At 37.8% G+C, this 20,563-nt stretch overlaps 1 protein-coding gene across 1 annotated transcript in view; it reads left to right on the top strand.

Annotated features, from left to right (window-relative positions):
• Positions 1-20,563, top strand: part of STRN (striatin) — a 133,788-nt gene that overhangs the window by 65,833 nt on the left and 47,392 nt on the right. The window contains exons 7-9 of the mRNA XM_007970954.3: positions 4,346-4,481; positions 16,306-16,416; positions 19,087-19,230. Coding sequence (XP_007969145.1) covers positions 4,346-4,481; positions 16,306-16,416; positions 19,087-19,230 — 391 coding nt within the window. The remainder of the gene's footprint in view (positions 1-4,345; positions 4,482-16,305; positions 16,417-19,086; positions 19,231-20,563) is intronic.

The following is a 20,563-nucleotide window of genomic DNA, read 5'->3' as shown; positions in this document are numbered from 1 at the left end:
ATGAGAGATATCTCTAAGTACCTACTTCTTTCTCTTCCCTTCTCTATTTTCGTCTCTTTTTCCCTCTTTCCCCTTTTCTTCTCTCTTCGCTTTTCTCGCCTTCTCCCTTCTCCCTCTTCTTCCTTCTTCCTCCTACTCCTTTTCCTTCTTTTTTAAGTAAGATATGAGGACATGTTTTGCTTTGTCTAGGAAAACGTTTGCATTTTTTCTTTCACATTAATTTATGAATAGAGAGGAGGAAAGTAAAGTAATATACAGCAGATTGGACCTCTAAATAAAGACTTGGGTTTAAGCTCCAGTTTTGCCACTATTTGTGTTTCTTAATGCTTCAGGCTTAGTTTTTTCATTTGTAAAATGAGGATTGTTATAAATAGCCATTTTAACCATGGAGGATTTTGTGAGGAACAAAGAGACACTATGTGCGAAAATGATCTGTTTAAGTATAAAGTGCTTTCTAAGTGTAACCTGTCTGTGTTTTATGCCTTCTGTTTCTTGGGCGCCATCAGAGACTCAAATTATTACTGCCAGATTGTTGTTTTCCCTCACCACTATTCAGTAGTATTCTACTGATAAAGCCCTGCCATGGAAATTATTTGAACTTCAAATAGTAACTTCCAATTTTTCTTATCCAAACAAGCAGTAGTAGCATATGTCTCAATTTACCATAGTAAAAGGAAAAGCCTAAATTTCTGTGACACTTTTTCTGTGTCTTGATCATCTGGAAATTGTGTAGCCCCTTGTGATTTCTATGGGATGCTGGCATTGAGATATTATTTTTCCATCAAAATACTTTATTCATAGCTCAGTATTAAATAATGCCTTGAATCATAATGCTATATGATTCTGTAAGTTAGTAATATCAATTTAAATATTCAAAACATTCATAAACTAATTATTAAAACTGTTACATATGATCTTACCAGAAATTCCTAAACCACAGACTGTTATCTTTTTAAGTAAGCAGCATAATAAATATACTGTCTTCTAATTAGTGCAGATTATAGCAGTTCTGTGCTGGGTGCAGTGGCTTGTGCCTGTAATCCCAGCTACTCAGGAGGCTGAAGTGGAAAGATCAGTTGAGGCCAGGCAACATAAGCCTAAGCAACATAGCAAGACCCCATATCTAAAAAAAAATTTTTTTTTAATTAGCCATGTGTGATGGCACACACCTGTATTTCCAACTGCACAGGAGGCTGAGGAAGGAGGATCGCTTGAGCCCAGGAATTTGATGTTGCAGTGAACCATGATCATACCACTGCACTAAAAAATTTTTTTAGTTTTGGCCGGGCTCAGGGGCTCACGCCTGTAATGCTGGCACTTTGCGAGGCCGAGACGGGTGGATCACAAGGTCAGGAGTTCAAGACCATCCTGGCCAACATGATGAAGCCCATCTCTACTAAAAATACAAAAAGTTAGTGGGGCATGGTGACATGCGCCTATAATCCCAGCTACTCAGGAGGCTGAGGCAAGAGAATCGCGGAGGCGGAGGTTGCGGTGAGCCGAGATTGCGCCACTGCACTCCAGCCTGGGTGAAAAGAGCAAAAGTTCCGTCTCAAAAAAAAAAAGAATGAACGAACGAAAGAAAGAAAGAAATGTAAAAGAAGGTGAAGAGGCAGATAATGAAGAAAAAGAAGAAGATGCAGAGGTGGAAAATAATCCCACATGTAACCTGAAGAACAAACTCCAAAGATGGCAAAGAGAACGAAGAGGATATGAGGCTCTTCTTTCTCATATGAGGCCGACCCTTGTTGGCCTCCCAAAGTGCAGGGATTACAGGCGTGAGTCACTGCACTTGGCCCTTATTTTTCTTTGCCGTCATTATTATCAGCATTCTCATCATCACCAGTTAAGTGTAATAACAACCTTGAGATTATACATGCATGTAAAAAGTGATCAGTTTCAAACTGTTTGAAGGCTAACTTCTGCAGCAACATTTAGTCTCCACACTCAGGAACTTTAGGAGGAAAAAGAATGGAACTAAGAGCTATTAACTATTTTTTTAGCCACAGTATAAAGAATCCCATGTCCCTTTGTGTCATGGCCCTCCTAATGGTTTTTGAAGTGACAGTTTATTCATTTTTCTAATCTGCTTAGGCATCCTATGTAACCCATAACGTCTTTGGTTTTCTCTTAATTTCTTAAATTGGTTTATAAGCTGATTGAAGGTAGAAGTGGATGGAGTGGAACCTTCTATGTCAGGAAGAAAAGTAATATATGCTTATTATTACAAACTCTACCCCTTCCTATTCTAATCCTGTTCTCCAGTGGTAAACACAATTCATTTTTCTTCTATACCTAAACATTAAAAGCAGAGGACCTTTGGTTTATTTATTTAAAGTAGGATACTTAGTAAATAGTAATCTGCAATGACAGTAATAAATACGTCATTTATCTTTATTCTTTGTAAGGTTATACTGAGGCGATGAGACTAGTAACAGGTTTTTTTCCCCAAGAGTTGCTTTTGTTACTTAATACCATATTTAATGTTGAAAATACATTCAGACTTGCAATTTGAAGTTTCACATACTTCTTATGGATTTTCCCTGGTCTTTTTGTCAGGCAGTGAGAACAAGGACTCTGTCTGTAAGATATTAGAGATGGTCCCTCTGAATTACAGCTGGCAACTCATCAGAGTCTAGAAGAGGAGACATTAAGCCTCTAGGGTAAAAGAAGCTAGATTAGGCAATATATTTATATGTGGAACTCTGAGAATTGGGGTGTCCTGTTGGCATAACTCTTCAGATGCACCTTTCTTTTTCTTTTTCTGTGATGGAGTCTCACACTGTCACCAGGCTGGAGCTCAGTGGTGCAATCTCAGCTCACTGCAAGCTCCGCCTCTTGGGTTCACGCCATTCTCCTGCCTCAGCCTCCCAAGTAGCTGGAACTGCAGGCGCCCGCCACCGCGCCCAGCTAATTTTTTTCTTTCATATTTTTAGTAGAGACGGGGTTTTCACTGTGTTAGCCAGGATGATCTCGACTTCCTGACCTTGTGATCCACCTGTCTCGGCCTGCCAAAGTGCTGGGATTACAGGCATGAGCCACCGTGCTTGGCCCAGATACACCTTTCTACCTTAGGCTGGCTACCTAGGGAAAATTAGAACAGAATATTAGAATATGGTTTGTATTTATAAAAGAATACACATTCAGCATGGGTTTTCTGTCCCAGTCTGCCACACTGATCTTGCTTTTTTTGTTTGTCTGATAGATTTGCTAGATGTTAAGAGTGGGAGGTGCTGTAAGCATAGAAGTATTTCTTGATTTTAGGAAAATATCCCAAATAGTTAAACAAATTATTCTAGCGTCATTAAATACTCCTTTGATTTCTCCTATCCAGTTTTTATAAGTACCAGGACAGTTAAGGCCAGATAGGTTTTATCTGTGATGCCACCTTTGTTCTGTTGGTAGTGGTTTCTTGGAGTGCTGTGCTGAGAAGGATTTCTGAGGCTGTATCTTGTCTTTGATGATGAATGCTGTGATTGATGAATGATACCAATTATCAGCATGGGAACAGGGCCATACAAGTTACGTGTTTGTCATGTCTTGGGGTCTACTTCTGAACTCTCTAGTCTATCCTGTTGGTCTGTCTGTAAAACTTTTATATTTTTAAGCCACTCATAATAGTCCAGTGATAACATTTGATCATATCATGCTATTTCTGTTTTGCATGAAGTGAAGAAGCTGAAGTCTAGAGAAACTGAGATATTGAAATTTTATTCAAAGAAAATGCAAACCTAGCATCCTAATTTCTTTATGCCCATGTTGGTAAAGGTGATTGAGAAGGAGATAATTCATAAAGAGCTTAGGCATGTAGATCTCAAAAATTGCCTCTGCATATATTAAGCTTAAGTTTTAGCCCTTCAACTGGATTTATGATTCCAGAGTTATTTCTAAATATAGAAAAATGAAACACAACAGCCTTTACCAATTTGGTGTTAAATCTAAGTTAGATGCACTCTGAAAAATCAACATTTTAGGGAAAAAATTAAATACACGGAGAGCTACTAGAGAAAACTGATGCAAGGTTGGGACAGTAGAAATAATTATGGGAACCTGACAGAGTACCTTGTAAATCAACTAGCTGCTGTTTCAATACATGTCTTATATTTCAGTATGTGGTTCCATTGGTTTACTTAAAACAAGCCGTAATACCGTTGAACAAAGTCGAAATTACTGCTTCAAAATTTATAATGTACATCTTTTTTAAAACTATGTGATTTTCACTGAGTTAGATCGTACAGTTATTTAACACAACAGAGGTACACTTTCTGAAGAAAATAATTGAATTTTCTTATTCAGTGGTGAAGGGAAACTATCTCTTATTTAATTTAGCATGTTTTTTCATCAGATTGTTAGGAAAAAAGCATTGTCTGACAGCAGTGAAGATCGAGATACAAAAGAAGCTCTAAAGGAGTTTGACTTCTTGGTTACATCAGAGGAAGGAGACAATGAATCTAGAAGTGCAGGCGATGGAACAGACTGGGGTAAGGAAGCATACTGGATCCAACCAGAGATGTTAAGTAAATAAAAGAAATTTATATTTTACCAGGAGGGCAATATCTTAACTATAATGTTGAAATATTGAACATTCTGTGAGCTTGTTACTACTAGCACCCTTTATCCAGGGTGTTTGTGTGTGTATGTTTAAAGAACATTGTATAACTACCTCATTTAAAAAGAAGAAAAAATACAGTATAAAAAGAATTTGAATTACTAAATAGAATATTCTGTTTTCTGTTTAGACAGTAGAACTTGCAAATCTAGATTTTTGTGGAAATTGATTATGAGACTTTAGAGGATTTTTGGAGATCTCATTTCTGACATCTTACATGCAAAAAGAAGTATAAGTTAGAAAAGTGTAGTCAGTCATTCATTGTAGTTTAAGATTTGACAGTTTGTACAAAGCATAGAAGTTTTCTTCTCAAAATGTTCTAAAAAATGAATATTTTAAACATCTAATAAGAGTTAAAACAAGTATTTTGGGGAAACTTCCACAGCATAGATCATTCTAGTATGGAGATGTTATCACTATCAAGTTATTTAACAGAACAAAGGTACACTTTTTGTTTTTGAGATGGAGTCTAGCTCTATTACCCAGGCTAGAGTACAGTGGGGCGATCTCGGCTCACTGCAGCCTCCGCCTCCCAGGTTCAATCTGTTCTTCTACCTCAGCCTCCCAAGTAGTTGGGATTATGGGCACCCATGACCATGCCCAGCTAATTTTTGTATTTTTAGTAGAGACGGGGTTTTGCCATGTTGGCCAGGCTGATCTTGAACTCCTGACCTCGGGGTGATCCACCTGCCTCGACCTCCCAAAGTGCTAGGATTGCAGGCATGAGCCAGTGTGCCTGGCCCAGTGGCACACTTTCTGAAGAAAGTCATTGAATCAACTTAAGGTAGGATTATGATAAATCCTTCAAAACAAAAGTGATTCATTTCATCAGATGTATGTATATTTGTGTGAGAGAGAGAGACAGAGATTGAAATTGAGAGAAATTTTCTCTTGGGATTGAAGAATTTCATTACTTAATTAGTTTACACTCTGTGTACTTCGTTTTCCTTGGAGCTTTTTTTTTTTTTGAGACAAAGTGTCACTCTGATGCCCAGACTGGAGCGTAGCGGCTTGAATACAACAAACTACAGCTTCAACCTCCTGGGCTCAAGTGATCACAGGCGTGCACTATTACGCCTGGCAGCTGTTTTTGGTTTTTAGTAGAGACAAGGTCTTGCCATGTCACCCAGGCTGGTCTCAAAATGGGTTTAAGTGATCCTCCTGCCTTAGTCTCCCAAAATGTTGGAATTATAGATGTGAGCCACCACTCTCAGCCTCCTTGGAGCTTTTCTTTGGGGCCAACTTAACTATGTTGAACTTTAAACTTTGAATGTTTTATTCTTTAAAAAAATTGATAAAGTTGGCTGGGTGGCTCAGACCTGTGATCCCAGGACTTTGGGAGGCCAAGGTGGGAGGATTGCTTGAGTCAAGACGTTCGAGACCAGGCTGGGCAACATGGCAAAACCCTATCTCTACAAAAAAATACAAAAATTAACTGGGCATGGTGGCGTGTGCCTGTAGTCCCAGCTGCTTGGGATGCCAAGGTGCAAGGATCGTTTGAGCCTGAGGAGGTTGAAGTGAGCCATGATCAAGCCACGCCAGCCTGAGTGACGGAGTAAGACCCTGTGTCATAAAGAAAAGGATAAAGTTATTTTCACACTTGTAATTTTTTGTCTGCTACACTGTATAGTTCTGCTGATGACCTAATATAACTTCCTACTTTGAAGGTTTTCTTTCAACCCTAAAGCGAAATTTTAAGGATATTTCATCTTCGTTTTTGAAGTTGTGTTTTTACTATGTGTCGTATACATCTCACTTAAAACAAGAGCACACATTTTTCTTATGAAGAGTTTAGGAAACTAGTTTTCAAAAAAACTAAATATGTTGGGGAAAAGTAAATGACAAAATCTTTCTTTCTGCTTGGCTATTCTGGCACATTAACTGTTGGTCTCCTGCTCTTTAATTGACAAATCTACAAATTAGATTACATTAAGACTTGTTAAGGGAGGACTAGGAAATTTTTTGCTTCGAGGAAAAGGAATGGATAATTGATTTCTCTGTTTTTATTTATTTCTTTTTGAGATGGAGTTCTGCTTTTGTTGCCTAGGCTGGAGTGCAATGGCACTATCTCGGCTCACTGCAACCTCTGCCTCCTGGGGCGGCTTCAGCCTCCCTAGTAGCTGGGATTATGGGCGCCTGCCACAATGCCTGGCAAATTTTTGTGTTTTTTTAGTAGAGATGGGGTTTCGCCATTTTGGCCAGGCTGGTCTCAAACTCCTAACCTCCGGTGATCCACCCACCTCAGCCTCCCAAAGTGCTGGGATTACAGGCGTGAGCCACCGCACCCAGCCGGTTTCTCTGTTTGTTTGTTTATTTTTGAGACGGAGTCTCACTGTCTCCCAGGCTGGAGTGCAGTGGCACGGTCTCGGCTCACTGTAAGCTCTGCCTCCTGGGTTCACACCATTCTTCTGCCTCAACCTCCCCAGTAGCTGGGACTACAGGCGCCTGCCACCATGCCCGGCTAATTTTTTGTATTTTTAGTAGAGACGGGGTTTCACCGTGTTAACCTCGATCTCGATCTCCTGACCTCATGATCCACCTGCCTTGGCCTCCCAAAGTGCTGGGATTACAGGCGTGAGCCACTGCGCCCAGCCCGCTTTCTCTGTTTTTAAAGTGTAGAGCATATTTTGCATTTATAGGTAGGTAACTTCTATAGTATTCACATATCCACAAGGTAAATATGACTAACGTAGTAATCTTTCACAGTTCATGACAGTTCATGACAACAATAATTTACTAAACCTTTTGAAAAATAATTAATTTGTATTTAACACATTTTGAAATTAAACATTATTTAGCATTCTTTAATGTTTGGCTGAAAAATTTTTCTTACGTTTTTCTGCCACTGAGTCCTTATACAGAGGAAATAGGATTACGTGCTATAATTTGGTATTGTAATTTACTTTTTCAGGATTGTGCTTTGGCATAGGGGAAAGGTGAGAGGCAGACATACGGAAGGTTACCTTATTTCCATTTCCCTGTTTTGAAATAGTTTACAAGAGTCTTTGGTTTTGAATCTGCAAAAAGTTGTTTGCAATTTTCTGACACCTCACAATGAGATTTTAGAATGTATTGATTTGCTAAATGTCAAATTATATTTATTTCAATACAAATTAATGGCATAGAGATGTGATTGTATAGAAGACTTAATTAAGACATGCTAAAGTATTAATGAGAAGATGGTTGGATTTTTTTTGTGTTTTTGAGACGGAGTCTTGCTCTGTTGCCCAGTTTGGAGTATAGTGGCGCGATCTGGGCTCCCAGCAACCTCTGCCTCCCAGGTTCAAGTGATTCTCCTGCCTCAGCCTCCCGAGTAGCTGGTACTACAGGTATGCACCACCAAGCCCAGCTAATTTTTGTACTTTTAGTAGAGACTGGGCTTCGCCTCCTTGGCCAGGATGATCTTGAACTCCTGAACTTGGATGATCTGCCCGCCTCAGCCTCCCAAAAGTACTGGGATTACAGGCGTGAGCCACTGTGCCTGGCCGAGAGTTGGAATTTTGACATTAAAGTTTTCCAACTTATGTTAAATTTAAATAAGACTGGGCGCAGTGGCTCATACTTGTAATCTCAGCGACTCCCGAGTCTGAAGCAGGAGGATAACTTGAATCCAGGAGTTCCAGACCAGCCTGGGAGTTATAGTGAGACCCCATCTCAGAATGAATGAATGAATGAATGACATATTTTTGCCCATATTTGAGAATTTTAACTAAAAGAGAAAGTTACACTAAATGATACTATCGATGAATATTGCTTTTATTTATTTACTTATTTATTAATAAAAAAATAGAGATGGGTTTCACTATATTGCCCAGGCTAGTCTCTAACTCCTGGGCTCAAGTGATCTTCCTACCTCAGCCTCCCAAAGTGCTAGGATGACAGGTTGAGCCACTGTGCCCAGCCAAATGTTTTCTGGTTGATTGGTTGGTTGGTTTGTTTTGAGACAGAGTCTCACACTGTTTCCTGGGCTGGGTGCAGTGGTGCGATCTCAGCTCACTGCAACCTCTGCTTCCAGGGTTCAAGCAATTCTCCTACCTCAGCCTCCCAAGCATCTGGGATTACAGGTGCCCACCACCACCCCCAGCTAATTTTTTGTAGTTTTATTAGAGACAGGGTTTCACTGTGTTTGCCAGGCTGGTCTCAGACTCCTGACCTCGTGATCTGCAAATATTCAAATACTCTTAAGTTTATATTTAAATTTTCATGAAGATATTTAGGATAAGATTTATGGTTTGTGTTGCTTTTCACCCACTGAAATTTAAGAACATTTGCTAGATTGAAAAGACCTTAATGGCTTAATATTTGGGCAAGTATTTATTTGTTGGGAGAATGTAATATATCGTTTTGATATTATTTTTCGTTTATCTTTATATAAAAACTTCCACTAAGTTTTCTTAAAAGATGAACCCATGTTTTTTTATTTGAAATAGATGTTCCTTTAAGTTAATATTTCATCCATAAAGATAAAAGTAGCTCCAAACATGATATAAAATTGTTTTATAGAATTTATTATTTAGATGTAGATATACCACATTATGAACTTTTCGTCTACTTTTATTTAAACAGCTATATTAAATAGATATTTTTTCTTTTCTTTTTTACTGTTCTTCACCATAGGATATTTATTCATTTTTATGACCTTAAAAAAGTTGTTGGCCAGGTGCAGTGGCTCACGCCTGTAATCCCAGCACTGCGGGAGGCCAAGGTGGGCAGATCACGAGGTCAGGAGATCGAGACTATCCTGACTAACATGGTTAAACCCGTTTCTACTAAAGATACAAAAAAAATTAGCCGAGCGTTGTGGCACACGCCTGTAGTCCCAGCTACTCGGGAAGCTGAGGCAGGAGAATGGCTTGAACCTGGGAGGTGGAGGTTCCAGTGAGTGGAGGTTGCGCACCACTGCACTCCAGCCTGGGCGCGAGAGCGAGACTGTCTCAAAAAAAAAAGTTGTTTAATTTTTCCTGTAAAAATTTTGTGCATAGATCATTAAAAGTACTCTTCAGTTTTTTTGCTATTCAAAGCAGTGCTATATTGAAATTATATTTTTAATTGTCTGTAACATATGTAAAGAAATCTTACTTAGAGTTGTATATTGACTTTTTATACAGGCATTAAGGCTTATAGCCAGGACAGATCTCCCACTGAGTTGCAGCAGCAGGGTCTGGCTGTATTTATGCTTTATTACTGGCACCTGACATTTTTCATTGTTTTTCTTTCTAAGCTCAGCAGTGTGTTTACTTTTTTTTTTTTTTTTCCCCTCTGATACCAAGTCTCACTCTGTCACCCAGGCTGGAGTGCAGTGGCATGATCCCAGCTTACGGCAACTTCCACCTCCCGGGTTCAAGCAATTCTCATGCCTCAGCCTCCTGAGTAGCTGGGACTACAGGTGTGCGCCACCACGCCCGGCTAATTTTTGTATTTTTAGTAGAAGCAGGGTTTCACCATGTTGGCCAGGCTGGTCTTGAAATTCCTGACATCAGGTGATCTGCCCGCTTCAGCCTTCCAAGGTGCTGGGATTACAAGCATGAGCCACTGCTCCCAGCCTTGTATTTACTTTTTTAAAGTTAAGTTTTATATTATGTTCTTCCCAGAAGAGGATAGGGATCTGTTGGTTTGGGTCCAACCTTTCATGATGTTTGAACTTGAATTCTCCATGTGAATTTCAAAAACATTTCTTCATGTTGCATGAATAACTGAAGATTGATTTCAGTTTCCCATATATGTAAATAATTTGCAGCCAATTGTTATCTTTTCAATATCGAGTGGTCTCCTCAATAAAAAAGATATAAGTCCCAAACTATACAGATTACCCTGTTTATAAATAGTATTTTTTTGGTTTTTTGTTTGTTTTTTTCTTTTTCAACTTTTATTTTAGTTTTGGGAGTACATTTGCAGGTTTGTTACTTGGTTATATTGTGTGATGATACAGTTAGTTATATTGAGTGATGATGCAGTTTAGGATATGAATGATATGTACTGATCCATGTACTGAGCATAGTACCCTTACTTACCAGTTGGTTTTTCAGCCTTTACTACCCTTCCTGCCTCCCGCGTCTAGTAGTCCCCAGTGTCTTTGTTGCTTTCTTTATGTCCATGAGTACCTACTGTTTAGCTCCGAATTGTAAGTGAGTATTTGGTTTTCTGTCTATGTTAATTTACTTGGGATAAATACAGATTCTAATATACTTTTAAGAACTAGAACACAGGCTATAAGACTAGAATATAGGTATTACTTCTGTCCAACTGTTACTTAGTATGTTTTGCTTAAAATGAAGAACTATTTCTTACATTTTTAGTTATACACATTAGAAATACTAATTAAATCCCTGTTTTTTTGGTATATTTCTTCTCTGAAGGAAAAATGAAAGAATTCTAAAGCCAAAATGAAAAAAAGTAAGATATCTTTTCCTTCTCTCATTCATTTAAAAATTTTGTTGAAATTGTTCCTCCTTCACAATTGCTTAGTTTTTATATGTAGTGTCTGATAAGAAAACTCTGTTAGGTAAGTTCAAGGAAAAGGTTTCCTAATGTTTTTAACAAACTAAAATAGATTTTTTGTAACCTTTTTTCCATCTGAGACATTATACAATAAAATTGATTTGTGTTTGCCTCAAGGAGATGTTCTTCCTCTGTAAATATTGAACAATCCCAGTAGCACAAGGTCTAGAAGAGATATTTTGTTATGTTGCTAATTTTTCTGCCTTGCATTCAGGGTAGACTTCAACCCCTTCCCCCTTAGTTATCACAAACCATTATAACAAGGGCATTTGTTGAATCTTTTTTTTGGTTTGTTTGTTTTTTTTTTTTTGACAGAGTCTCACTCTGTCGCCCAGGCTGGAGTGCAGTGGCACGATCTTGGCTCACTGCAATCTCTGCCTCCTGGGTTTAAGCAGTTCCCCTGCCTCAGCCTCTGGAGTAGCTGAGATTACAGGTGCCTGCCACCACGCCTGGGTATTTTTTGTATTTTAGTGGAGACGGTGTTTCACTATGTTGGTCAGGCTGGTCTCGAACTCCTGACTTCAAGTGATCCGCCTGCCTCGGCCTCCCAAAGCTAGGGATTACAAGCATGAGCCACCAGGCCTGGCCCATTTGTTGAATCTTTTAATGACTCTTTTTGTTGAGGTGTTAAGTAAGTTACTTAAGTAAGGTTGACTGTCTATCCCTGATGTGAAATTTGAAACCTGAAATGCTCCAAATTCTGAAACTTGTTGAGCACTAACATGATACTTAAAGAAAATATGCATTGGAGCATTTTGGATTTTGGATTTTTGGATTAGGGGGTGCTGAACCAGTATAATACAAATATTCCAAAATCCAAAATAATTTGAAATCCGAAATACTTCTAGTCCCAAGCATTTCGGGTAAGGGATAGTCACTTCTAGTGTATTATTTTGCTTTTATATTGGAGCTTCCTATGAGAGCAAGAAACTGATTGTATTTGTAAGTCCAGCTGAAAATTACTTTCTAGGATGATTGGTAGGTTCATTTGCCCCAGAATCATTAAAAAATAGTTTTCTGGGCCGGGCACAGTGGCTCACACCTGTAATCCCAGCGCTGTGGGAGGCCAAGGTGGGTGGATCACCTAAGGTCAGGAGTTCGAGACCAGCCTGGCCAACCTGGTGAAACACCGTCTCTACTAAAAATACAAAAATTAGTTGGGCATTGTGGCGGGTGCCTGAAATCCCAGCTACTTGGGAGGCTGAGGCAGGAGAATCACTTGAACCTGGGAGGCAGAGGTTGCAATGAGCCGAGATTGCACCATTGCACTCCAGCCTGGGCAACAGACTGAGACTCTGTCTCAAAAAAAAAAAAAGTTTTCTTGTGCAGTGATAATATTGACAATAGTAACTTTATAACCATAGCACACAATAAATTTTTCATATACCTTTACTTTTCCTTAAACCATGTAAATTTTCCATTACCTTCAGGGACTGTGTCATGGTACCAATGGCATTTCTTTTCCTTTTTTTGTAGCAAATAATTGAAGAAATTATCTAAGATACTTATTTAGTCATTGAAGAATACAGTGGCTATCTAGTGACTGGCTTTTCTTTCAAGAAAAGAGGTCTGGAAACCAAAGGGAAGTTAAAGTGAAACAGGCCTCTATTCTGTCTTATTCCCTACTGAGCTTGTGTATCAAGTTACTCATATTTTAGGCAAGTCCACCAACATAGCTGCATCTGCCGTGCTACACTGAGGTCTTTCTCTGAGGTATCACACATCTGCATAGATATAGTTGGTCATTTTAATTGTGAATCATATCGCAAGGGTACCGGAGGTTGGTTTTTCCCTAGGACAGCTGCACTGTTCCTTGTGTAACTTCCTTTACTTTAATGTATGAGTCATAGCTCAGTGTATTATATGATACATGTGTGTACATTTTACTTAGCCTACTATATGAGTCACATGCGTGACTGTTCTCACAATTGAGTTTTCTCATTCTTTAGTAGTGTGCTGGATAGTTGTGTTAGTGAGCATGAGTAAATGGAATGTTTCAGTTTACTGGAGGTTTCTTTACCAGTCGTTTGACTTGTGTGTTTTAGAATTTTATAATTCAGATTCAAAGGGTTCACTTCTAACAAATTAACAAAACTAGATTGCAAAACTTGTCTAATTGAGTGAACATTTAAACCATTTTAAGGGTTCGCTCCATCTCTCTCCTACTGTACTCCCTCCCCGCTCCACCAAAAAAAAAAGGGAATATGCTTAGGTTCAGAATCTGGTTAGATTCTCGCAAGCAAAAAGATTTTACCGTACATCTTCCATGATTATTATTGTTCTTATGAATCTAGTAAGATTATAAGGCTACATTTTAACTTCAGAAACCTGAAGACATTCTGGGGACCCAAAAGCCATCTAGTTTAATTTATTATTAAGACTTGATTGATGAAAATTAACATTTTTAATTGTTACGTCTTTCTGGGAAGATAAAGATAGATTATAGTTAAGTGTATAAAAGTGTTGTTTAAAGTGATTTTTAATAGTATTATATTCAGAGGCCCAGGAAACAGTTATCTAAACTGGATTGAAACTCAAATTGTTAGAAACAGATTTCTGTTTATTATTATTCACTTTGGTTTACTCCGATCATTCATTCAACAAATACTGATCAAGTGCTTTCTATTTGCCAAGTTTTCTAGGTGAAGATCCTTATTCTTCTGGTGCTTACATTCCTCTAAGAGGATATAGTATGTCAGAAGGTGATAAATGCTATGGAAAGTAGAAAAAGTACAGAGTAAGGGAGATAGGGAGAGCTCGGGTCAGTGTAAGGTAGAGAGGGCAGTTTACAATTCAAAATAGAGTGGTTGGCTGGGTGCGGTGGCTCATGCCTGTAATCCCAGCACTTTGGGAGGCTGAGGTGGGAAGATTGCTTGAGCCCAGGAGTTTGAGACCAGCCTGGGCAACGTAGCGATACTTCATCTCTACAAAAAATTTTTAAAAAATTAGCAGGGCATGGTGGTACACACCTGTTGTCCCAGCTACTTGCGGGGCAGAGGTGGGAGAATTGCTTGAGCGCAGGAGATCAAGTCTGCGGTGAGTTGAGATTGTGACAGTGCACTCCAGCTGGTTTGATAGAATGAGATCCTGCCTCAAAAATAAACAAATAAATATGTGTGTATATATATATTTAAGTTAAAAACCCATAAAATATAGTGGCCATGGTAAGCCCCATTGAGAAGGTAACAACTGAGTAAAAGACATGATAAGGGGATTGGCCATCTGGGGAAGAAGTGTTCAGGAAGAAGAAAGCCAGCACAAATGCCCTAAGATAGCAGCATCCCCAGCATGCCTGAGAAATTTAAGGGAGCCAGAGTGGCTACAGCAGAGTGATTCTAGGGAGAATGTAGTAAGAAATGAGCAGATTATCTTGGGCCATGTAGACCAGTGGTGAGATGGGGAGCCATGGGAGGGATTTGAGCAAGAAGGGTGACATGATATTTTATTTTAAACCATCACTGGCTGCTACGTTGAGAATAAACTACACAGGGAAACTAGTGTTGATAATAGACTTGGGGGAGGGGAAGCAATTATTGCAGTAATCCTAGCAAGAGATCATAGTGGTCAGAGAAGTAGTAGATGTGCTGAGAAGCCAGATTCTGAAATTTGTAGAGAAAATAGTTTTTCCTGATATATTTAATGTGGTGTGGGAAAGAATGGGTATTGCTCTGAGCAAGTGCACATATAGAGTTGTCATCAAATAAGGTGGGGAACCCTTTGGATGGAACAGATTGGATGGGGAGAGAGGTTGGGTGTTTGGTTTTGTATGTTTGCTTTGAGGTATCTGTTAGACTTCCTAATGGGAATGTAGAATGAGCAGTTGGAGATATCAGTCTTGGGTTCAAGCTAGCATTCTGAGTTAACATTTACATAGCATTATATAGTATTTATGTTGTTTTATAGTAAATATAAATATATAACATTCTTTAAATTTTCTTCTCTTGAAATAGTGACAATTGATTATTGATTTTCTTTACTGCTAGAAGCTGTTTCCTGTTTTAAGAATGTATAAACTTAACATTACTTAAATTGTAAATTTTAAATGAAGGTTGATTAATACGTTTTAACAAATGCTATGTATTAAGCCTGTAAAATAAAAATTATCACTTTTTTTTTCTTTTTTCTTTTTTTTTGAGATGGAGTCTCGCTCTGTTGCCCAGGCTGGAGTGCAGTGGTGCCATCTCGGCTCACTGCAAGCTCTGCCTCCCGGGTTCACGCCATTCTCCTGCCTCAGCCTCCTGAGTAGCTGGGACTACAGGCGCCTGCCACCTCACCCAGCCAATTTTTTGTATTTTTAGTAGAGACGGGGTTTCACTGTGTTAGCCAGGATGGTCTCGATCTCCTGACCTCGTGATCCGCCCACCTTGGCCTCCCAAAGTACTGGGATTACAGGCGTGAACCACCGCGCCCGGCAATTATCACTTATTGATGAACACATGGCAAAAATATCAAATTCTTTAAAAGATCATTAGAGTTTATTTTGTACAATCTCTAAATAATAATTTTCTCTCATCACATAAATTAATACAAAGTGTCTTTTTATGTTAGTCCTAGTGGAATTCTGAAAACGAGAACTTCTGTTTTTGTTTGTTTGTTTTTTGAGACAGAGTTTTGCTCTTGTTGCCCAGGCGGGAGTGTGGTGGCACAATCTGGGCTCATTGCAACCTCCGCCTCCTGGGTTCAGGAGAGTCTCCTGCCTCAGCCTCCCAAGTAGCTGGGATTACAGGCATGAGGTACCATGCCCGGCTAATTTTGTATTTTTTTTAATAGAAATGTTGTTTCACCATTTGGTCAGGCTGGTCTCGAACTCCTGACCTCATGTGATCCACCTGCCTCGGCCTCCTAAAGTGCTGGAATTACAGGCATGAGCCACCGTGCCTGGCCAAGAAGTTCTTGATTGTAAAGTGTTTGGGCTTAATTTACTAAAAATCACTAAAATCTTCCAGGTGTGTGTGTGTGTGTGTGTGTGTGTGTCTTTCAAGAGAAACTTACTATTCTAGGAAATCACATTGATCATTTATTCTTAGTGATTATATATTTTTGTGTGACTTATATATATATATAATGAATAAACAATGCCTTTTTTTAAGTTAGTGGATACTATAAAGAAAATGGTTGTTATGTCATTCAGACATATTGACTCAGAGTGTTCAATATTTTATTGAAAAAGACTGTTTCATTTGTTTCACTCTGTTTAGAAAAGGAAGACCAGTGTCTCATGCCTGAAGCCTGGAATGTGGACCAGGGAGTAATTACCAAACTCAAGGAACAATACAAAAAGGAGAGAAAGGGGAAAAAGGGGGTGAAGAGTAAGTGGAAAACATTGTATCTGTAAATCATAAATCTTGCCTCTTTACATCCCCCAGTGTTTTTTTTCAATGTTTTCCTAAAACTACTTACTCTTTTTCATTTCTGCTCCTGACCTCTTTCCTTTTCACCTGCTCTCAGGGGTTGAAATTAAATGATTAGCTATTTAATTATGAACTTAAAAGAAAACAACCCACATGTACTTATGGAATCATGTATACTGTATCCCAATAATAAATCCAGAGCCTCATGAGTATTGCGCTGTGTATTCAAACACAGTGATAACTTGGTTTTTAAAAGTACCTGTGCTTGTATTAACAGTGTTTTTTGTTTTTTTTTTTTAAGTAACAATTTATAACTCATTTAGTGTGAACCTCTGGCAATCCACCAAAATTATTGCTTATAATTTTAGACATTGGTGACAGAAAGAAAGTTAATTTCTACCCCTGAATGTTCTATGTATTCATAACATGCAGTTCATTTACTCATAGCACTATATGCTATACAGGGCACAGAGTCAAATATATAACTTCTAAAAATATTTATTTTCTATTTAAACATTTTTGATCAGTTTTATTTATAACATTATTACCAATTACCTTTTTTCCTTTTTAATAAAATATGTGCCGCATCAAAAACAAAAGCCAGAAGGAAATTTCTAGCCCTGTGAATCATATATGTTTAATTATTTCGTTATGCAAATTATTTAGCAATGAATCTAGTTAAGAATGCAAAATGGAAATACAAAAACTTGCAAACCATTCCTGAAAACAGTCTTAAGTCATCTTAGGGGAACAAGGCTAAACTACCTCCTTGTGTTTCTACCCTCACTGATAATATGGGCCTCCCTTTTATGGCAATAGGAATTTGATTATTTGAAATATTTAGGTAGTATAAAGTGAGATTAAAATCTAACTTAGTGAGAAATGTATTTTAACGTTGCAAAACACTGGAAAGATGTGCTTTTTCTTTTTCTCTCTCTGTAGTGATGCTAAAGCTTATTAAAGACCATCATTCCTGTTAGGACATTCTTTTAAACTTAAAACATTACTTAAAAGCATTTAAACTTTTATTTAAAATATTTTAGAATTTACAAGTGTTTAGCTTGATTTGATAAAAAGTCAGTGTTATTGATGTTAAAACGTAGTATCAACCATTACATAATGAGCGATGATGTTGTTTAATGCTATCTCAATATAGATTAAAATCAGAATGAGAAAGATTGATATTAAAACATAAGCACGTTTCATACCTTTTAGCCAAATATACTTACTGATAGACAATTTAATCTTAACAAGCATAGGGAGATGATTTGTCATGGCTTTTGAGTCATGTCAAAAAACCAGTTAAACTGAAATTTTGAGGAAAATTTGGATATCATATGTGAGAAATAATTTCCAGATTAACTTAATGTTGATATATTTCTTTAGGTCATTATGCTACAAAAATGAATATCTTGAAATATAAAAGATCTTTTAGTTGGAAAGGTAACCAGGACTTATGCACAATCCATCTACTTTTCCATTGATTATTCAGTTCTTGTCAAATACCAAGGCATTGCTGTAGTTGGAATTTAGCACTTAACTGAAACTGCACCATTTGACTGGAACAATATTCCTACTAATAGAAACAATTGGATTTCTTAAATCGGGAGATTACAGTGTGTTCAGACATCTAGCATATGGTTTTTTTAGTATGGTGAAGAAGAATGACACTATAAGGGAGAAATTTTAACATCTTTCATTGAAGAGAGAGGGACTACACATTTTAGCACATTTTATTTAATGTCTTCAGTTCATGTTATCTTGATAAAAATAGCAGTCTGGGAACAAGTAAAGACTTAGGATAAAAATAGAACTGAAGCCATGCTTTGAATTGATATAAAGCATTGACTTATAAACCATCATGAAGTAGTTTTTTTTTTTTAATTGAACTAGTACTCATTGGAAAAGTTTGAGTCTTTTCAATGTGGTCTAGTAGAGATATTTCCAGTCAAATCATGTACTCCAATCGTACCATCTTGAAATACATTTCTAGGCATTAGTTTAAATTGCTTAAAAATAGTTATATTCTTTGCTGGTATAGGAAAAAACCGTAACAGACTTTGGGTAAGATTTTCCCATTCTTAATTAAACTTATAACAGGAAAAACTACTGAAGATCTGTTTCAGCCTCTATCCTATATAAAACAGTCAAAACAGGGATGTGGGAGAATGAAGAATCAAAGTTCAGGTAAGTAATCAGTAGGGCATGAGACTTCACCTCGGGTACCATAGCTTCAGGATGTAAGGCAATTAATGCAACTAAATTTAAACAAACAAGGATGTTATTGTTTAATTCAGTGCACAGTAGGCTCACAATCTGTATCTGGCTGCATTTAGAGCAATATTCAGTGGTTAAAGAATATTTTTCATGGTCTAACTGGACATGAGCATTCTTTTTTATGTAAATAGTGATATTATCCCATTTGCTTAATTTAAACAGTATAATTCTTTTCAAGAAATAAACTTTTACAATAATTTGAAAACTTGAAAATACTTATTAATCTAGTAGAATATTTTTAAAGGTAAATATTGACGGATGGAAAATAAGGCTTATGATACCATTTTGGGGCAGTTGGATAATTCTCTTTTTTCTTTTTTATCTCCCCCTCCCCCCACTTTTTTTGGCTAGGGCCCAATAGGTCAAAACTCCAAGATATGCTTGCTAATTTGAGAGATGTTGATGAACTTCCTTCATTGCAGCCATCTGTGGGTTCACCTTCCAGACCCAGCAGCTCCAGGCTTCCTGAACATGAAATTAATAGGGCAGATGAAGGTAAGTATTTAAGATACTCTGGAGCACAAAATGCACTTGGATGTATATCTTTAAATTCATTCATTAGAAAGCACTCTACTATCAGAGAGAACTTTATTTTGCAGATGTTTGATCTGCATAGTTTTCCCCAAATGCAAACTTTCTTACATTCAAGGGAGTTTGATTCCAACTTCAATCTTCAAGACTTGAGAAGGTGCATACACTTAAAAACCAACTCTAAATTCTGGTTTAAAATATCTGCTGGCTCCACTGATGCCCATGGCCCTATATATACCATTCCAACATTGGGGAAATTAACAGTCCATAAATTGGTAGTAAATGTTTACTTTGAAACTCATATAAATATTTAAGCAATTTATTAATGATAATTGAAAAAGGAGATAAAGTCACTTAAAAGTCTAGTCACATATTCTGCTATTTTAACTTGTTCCCTTTCAGTCCTGGTTCACGTGTGTGTGTGTATATGTATATATATATGTGTGTGTGTGTGTGTGTGTGTGTATATATTTATTTTTATTTATTTATTTTTTTGTATGCCCGGGCTGGAGTGCAGTGGTGCGATCTTGGCTCACTGCAACCTCTGCCTCCTGGGTTCAGGTGATTATCTTGCCTTAGCCTCCTGAATAGCTGGGATTACAGGCACCTGCCACCATGCCTAGCTAATTTGTATTTTTAGTAGAGACGGGGTTTTGCCATGTTGGCCAGGCTGACTTTGAACTCCTGACCTCAAGTGATCTGCCCACCTTGGGCTCCCAAAGTGCTGGGATTACAGGCATGCGCCACCATGCCTGGCCTCACATGTATGTACTTTTTATACAGGTATAGAATATACCTGCATAAAAATATGCATTATTTGACATCATGTATAATAATTATATTTTGTGTTCTTAAAATCATACAAATGTTTTTCATAATGATAATTTTAAGAATGTATATTATATTTTAGACTTGATATGAAACTATTCCTTTTGGATATTTAGGTTGTTTTTAGTCTTGCAGTATAATCCTGTGGTATGTAAATACAGTTCTTTCTTTTAGACACAAAGTCTGATTTATCTGTTTATAAATGCGTAAAATGTTTATATGTGGAAATTGATTTTAAAGTACATATTTAAGCTGAGCATGGTTGTCCCTTGGGAGGCTGAGGTGGGAGGATCACTTGAGCCCAGGAGGGGTTTTTTTTTTTTTTTTTTTTTTGAGATAGCCTGTCACTCTGTCACTCAAGTTAGAGTGCAGTGGCGCAATCACAGCTCACCGCAGCCTTGACCTCGCAGGCTCAGGTGATACTTCCACCTCAGCCTCCGGAGTAGCTAGGACTACAGGCACATGCCAC

Source organism: Chlorocebus sabaeus, chromosome 14 (assembly GCF_047675955.1).
Source record: "Chlorocebus sabaeus isolate Y175 chromosome 14, mChlSab1.0.hap1, whole genome shotgun sequence".
Lineage (NCBI taxonomy): Eukaryota > Metazoa > Chordata > Mammalia > Primates > Cercopithecidae > Chlorocebus > Chlorocebus sabaeus.
This window is presented reverse-complemented; position numbering and strand designations above follow the sequence as displayed.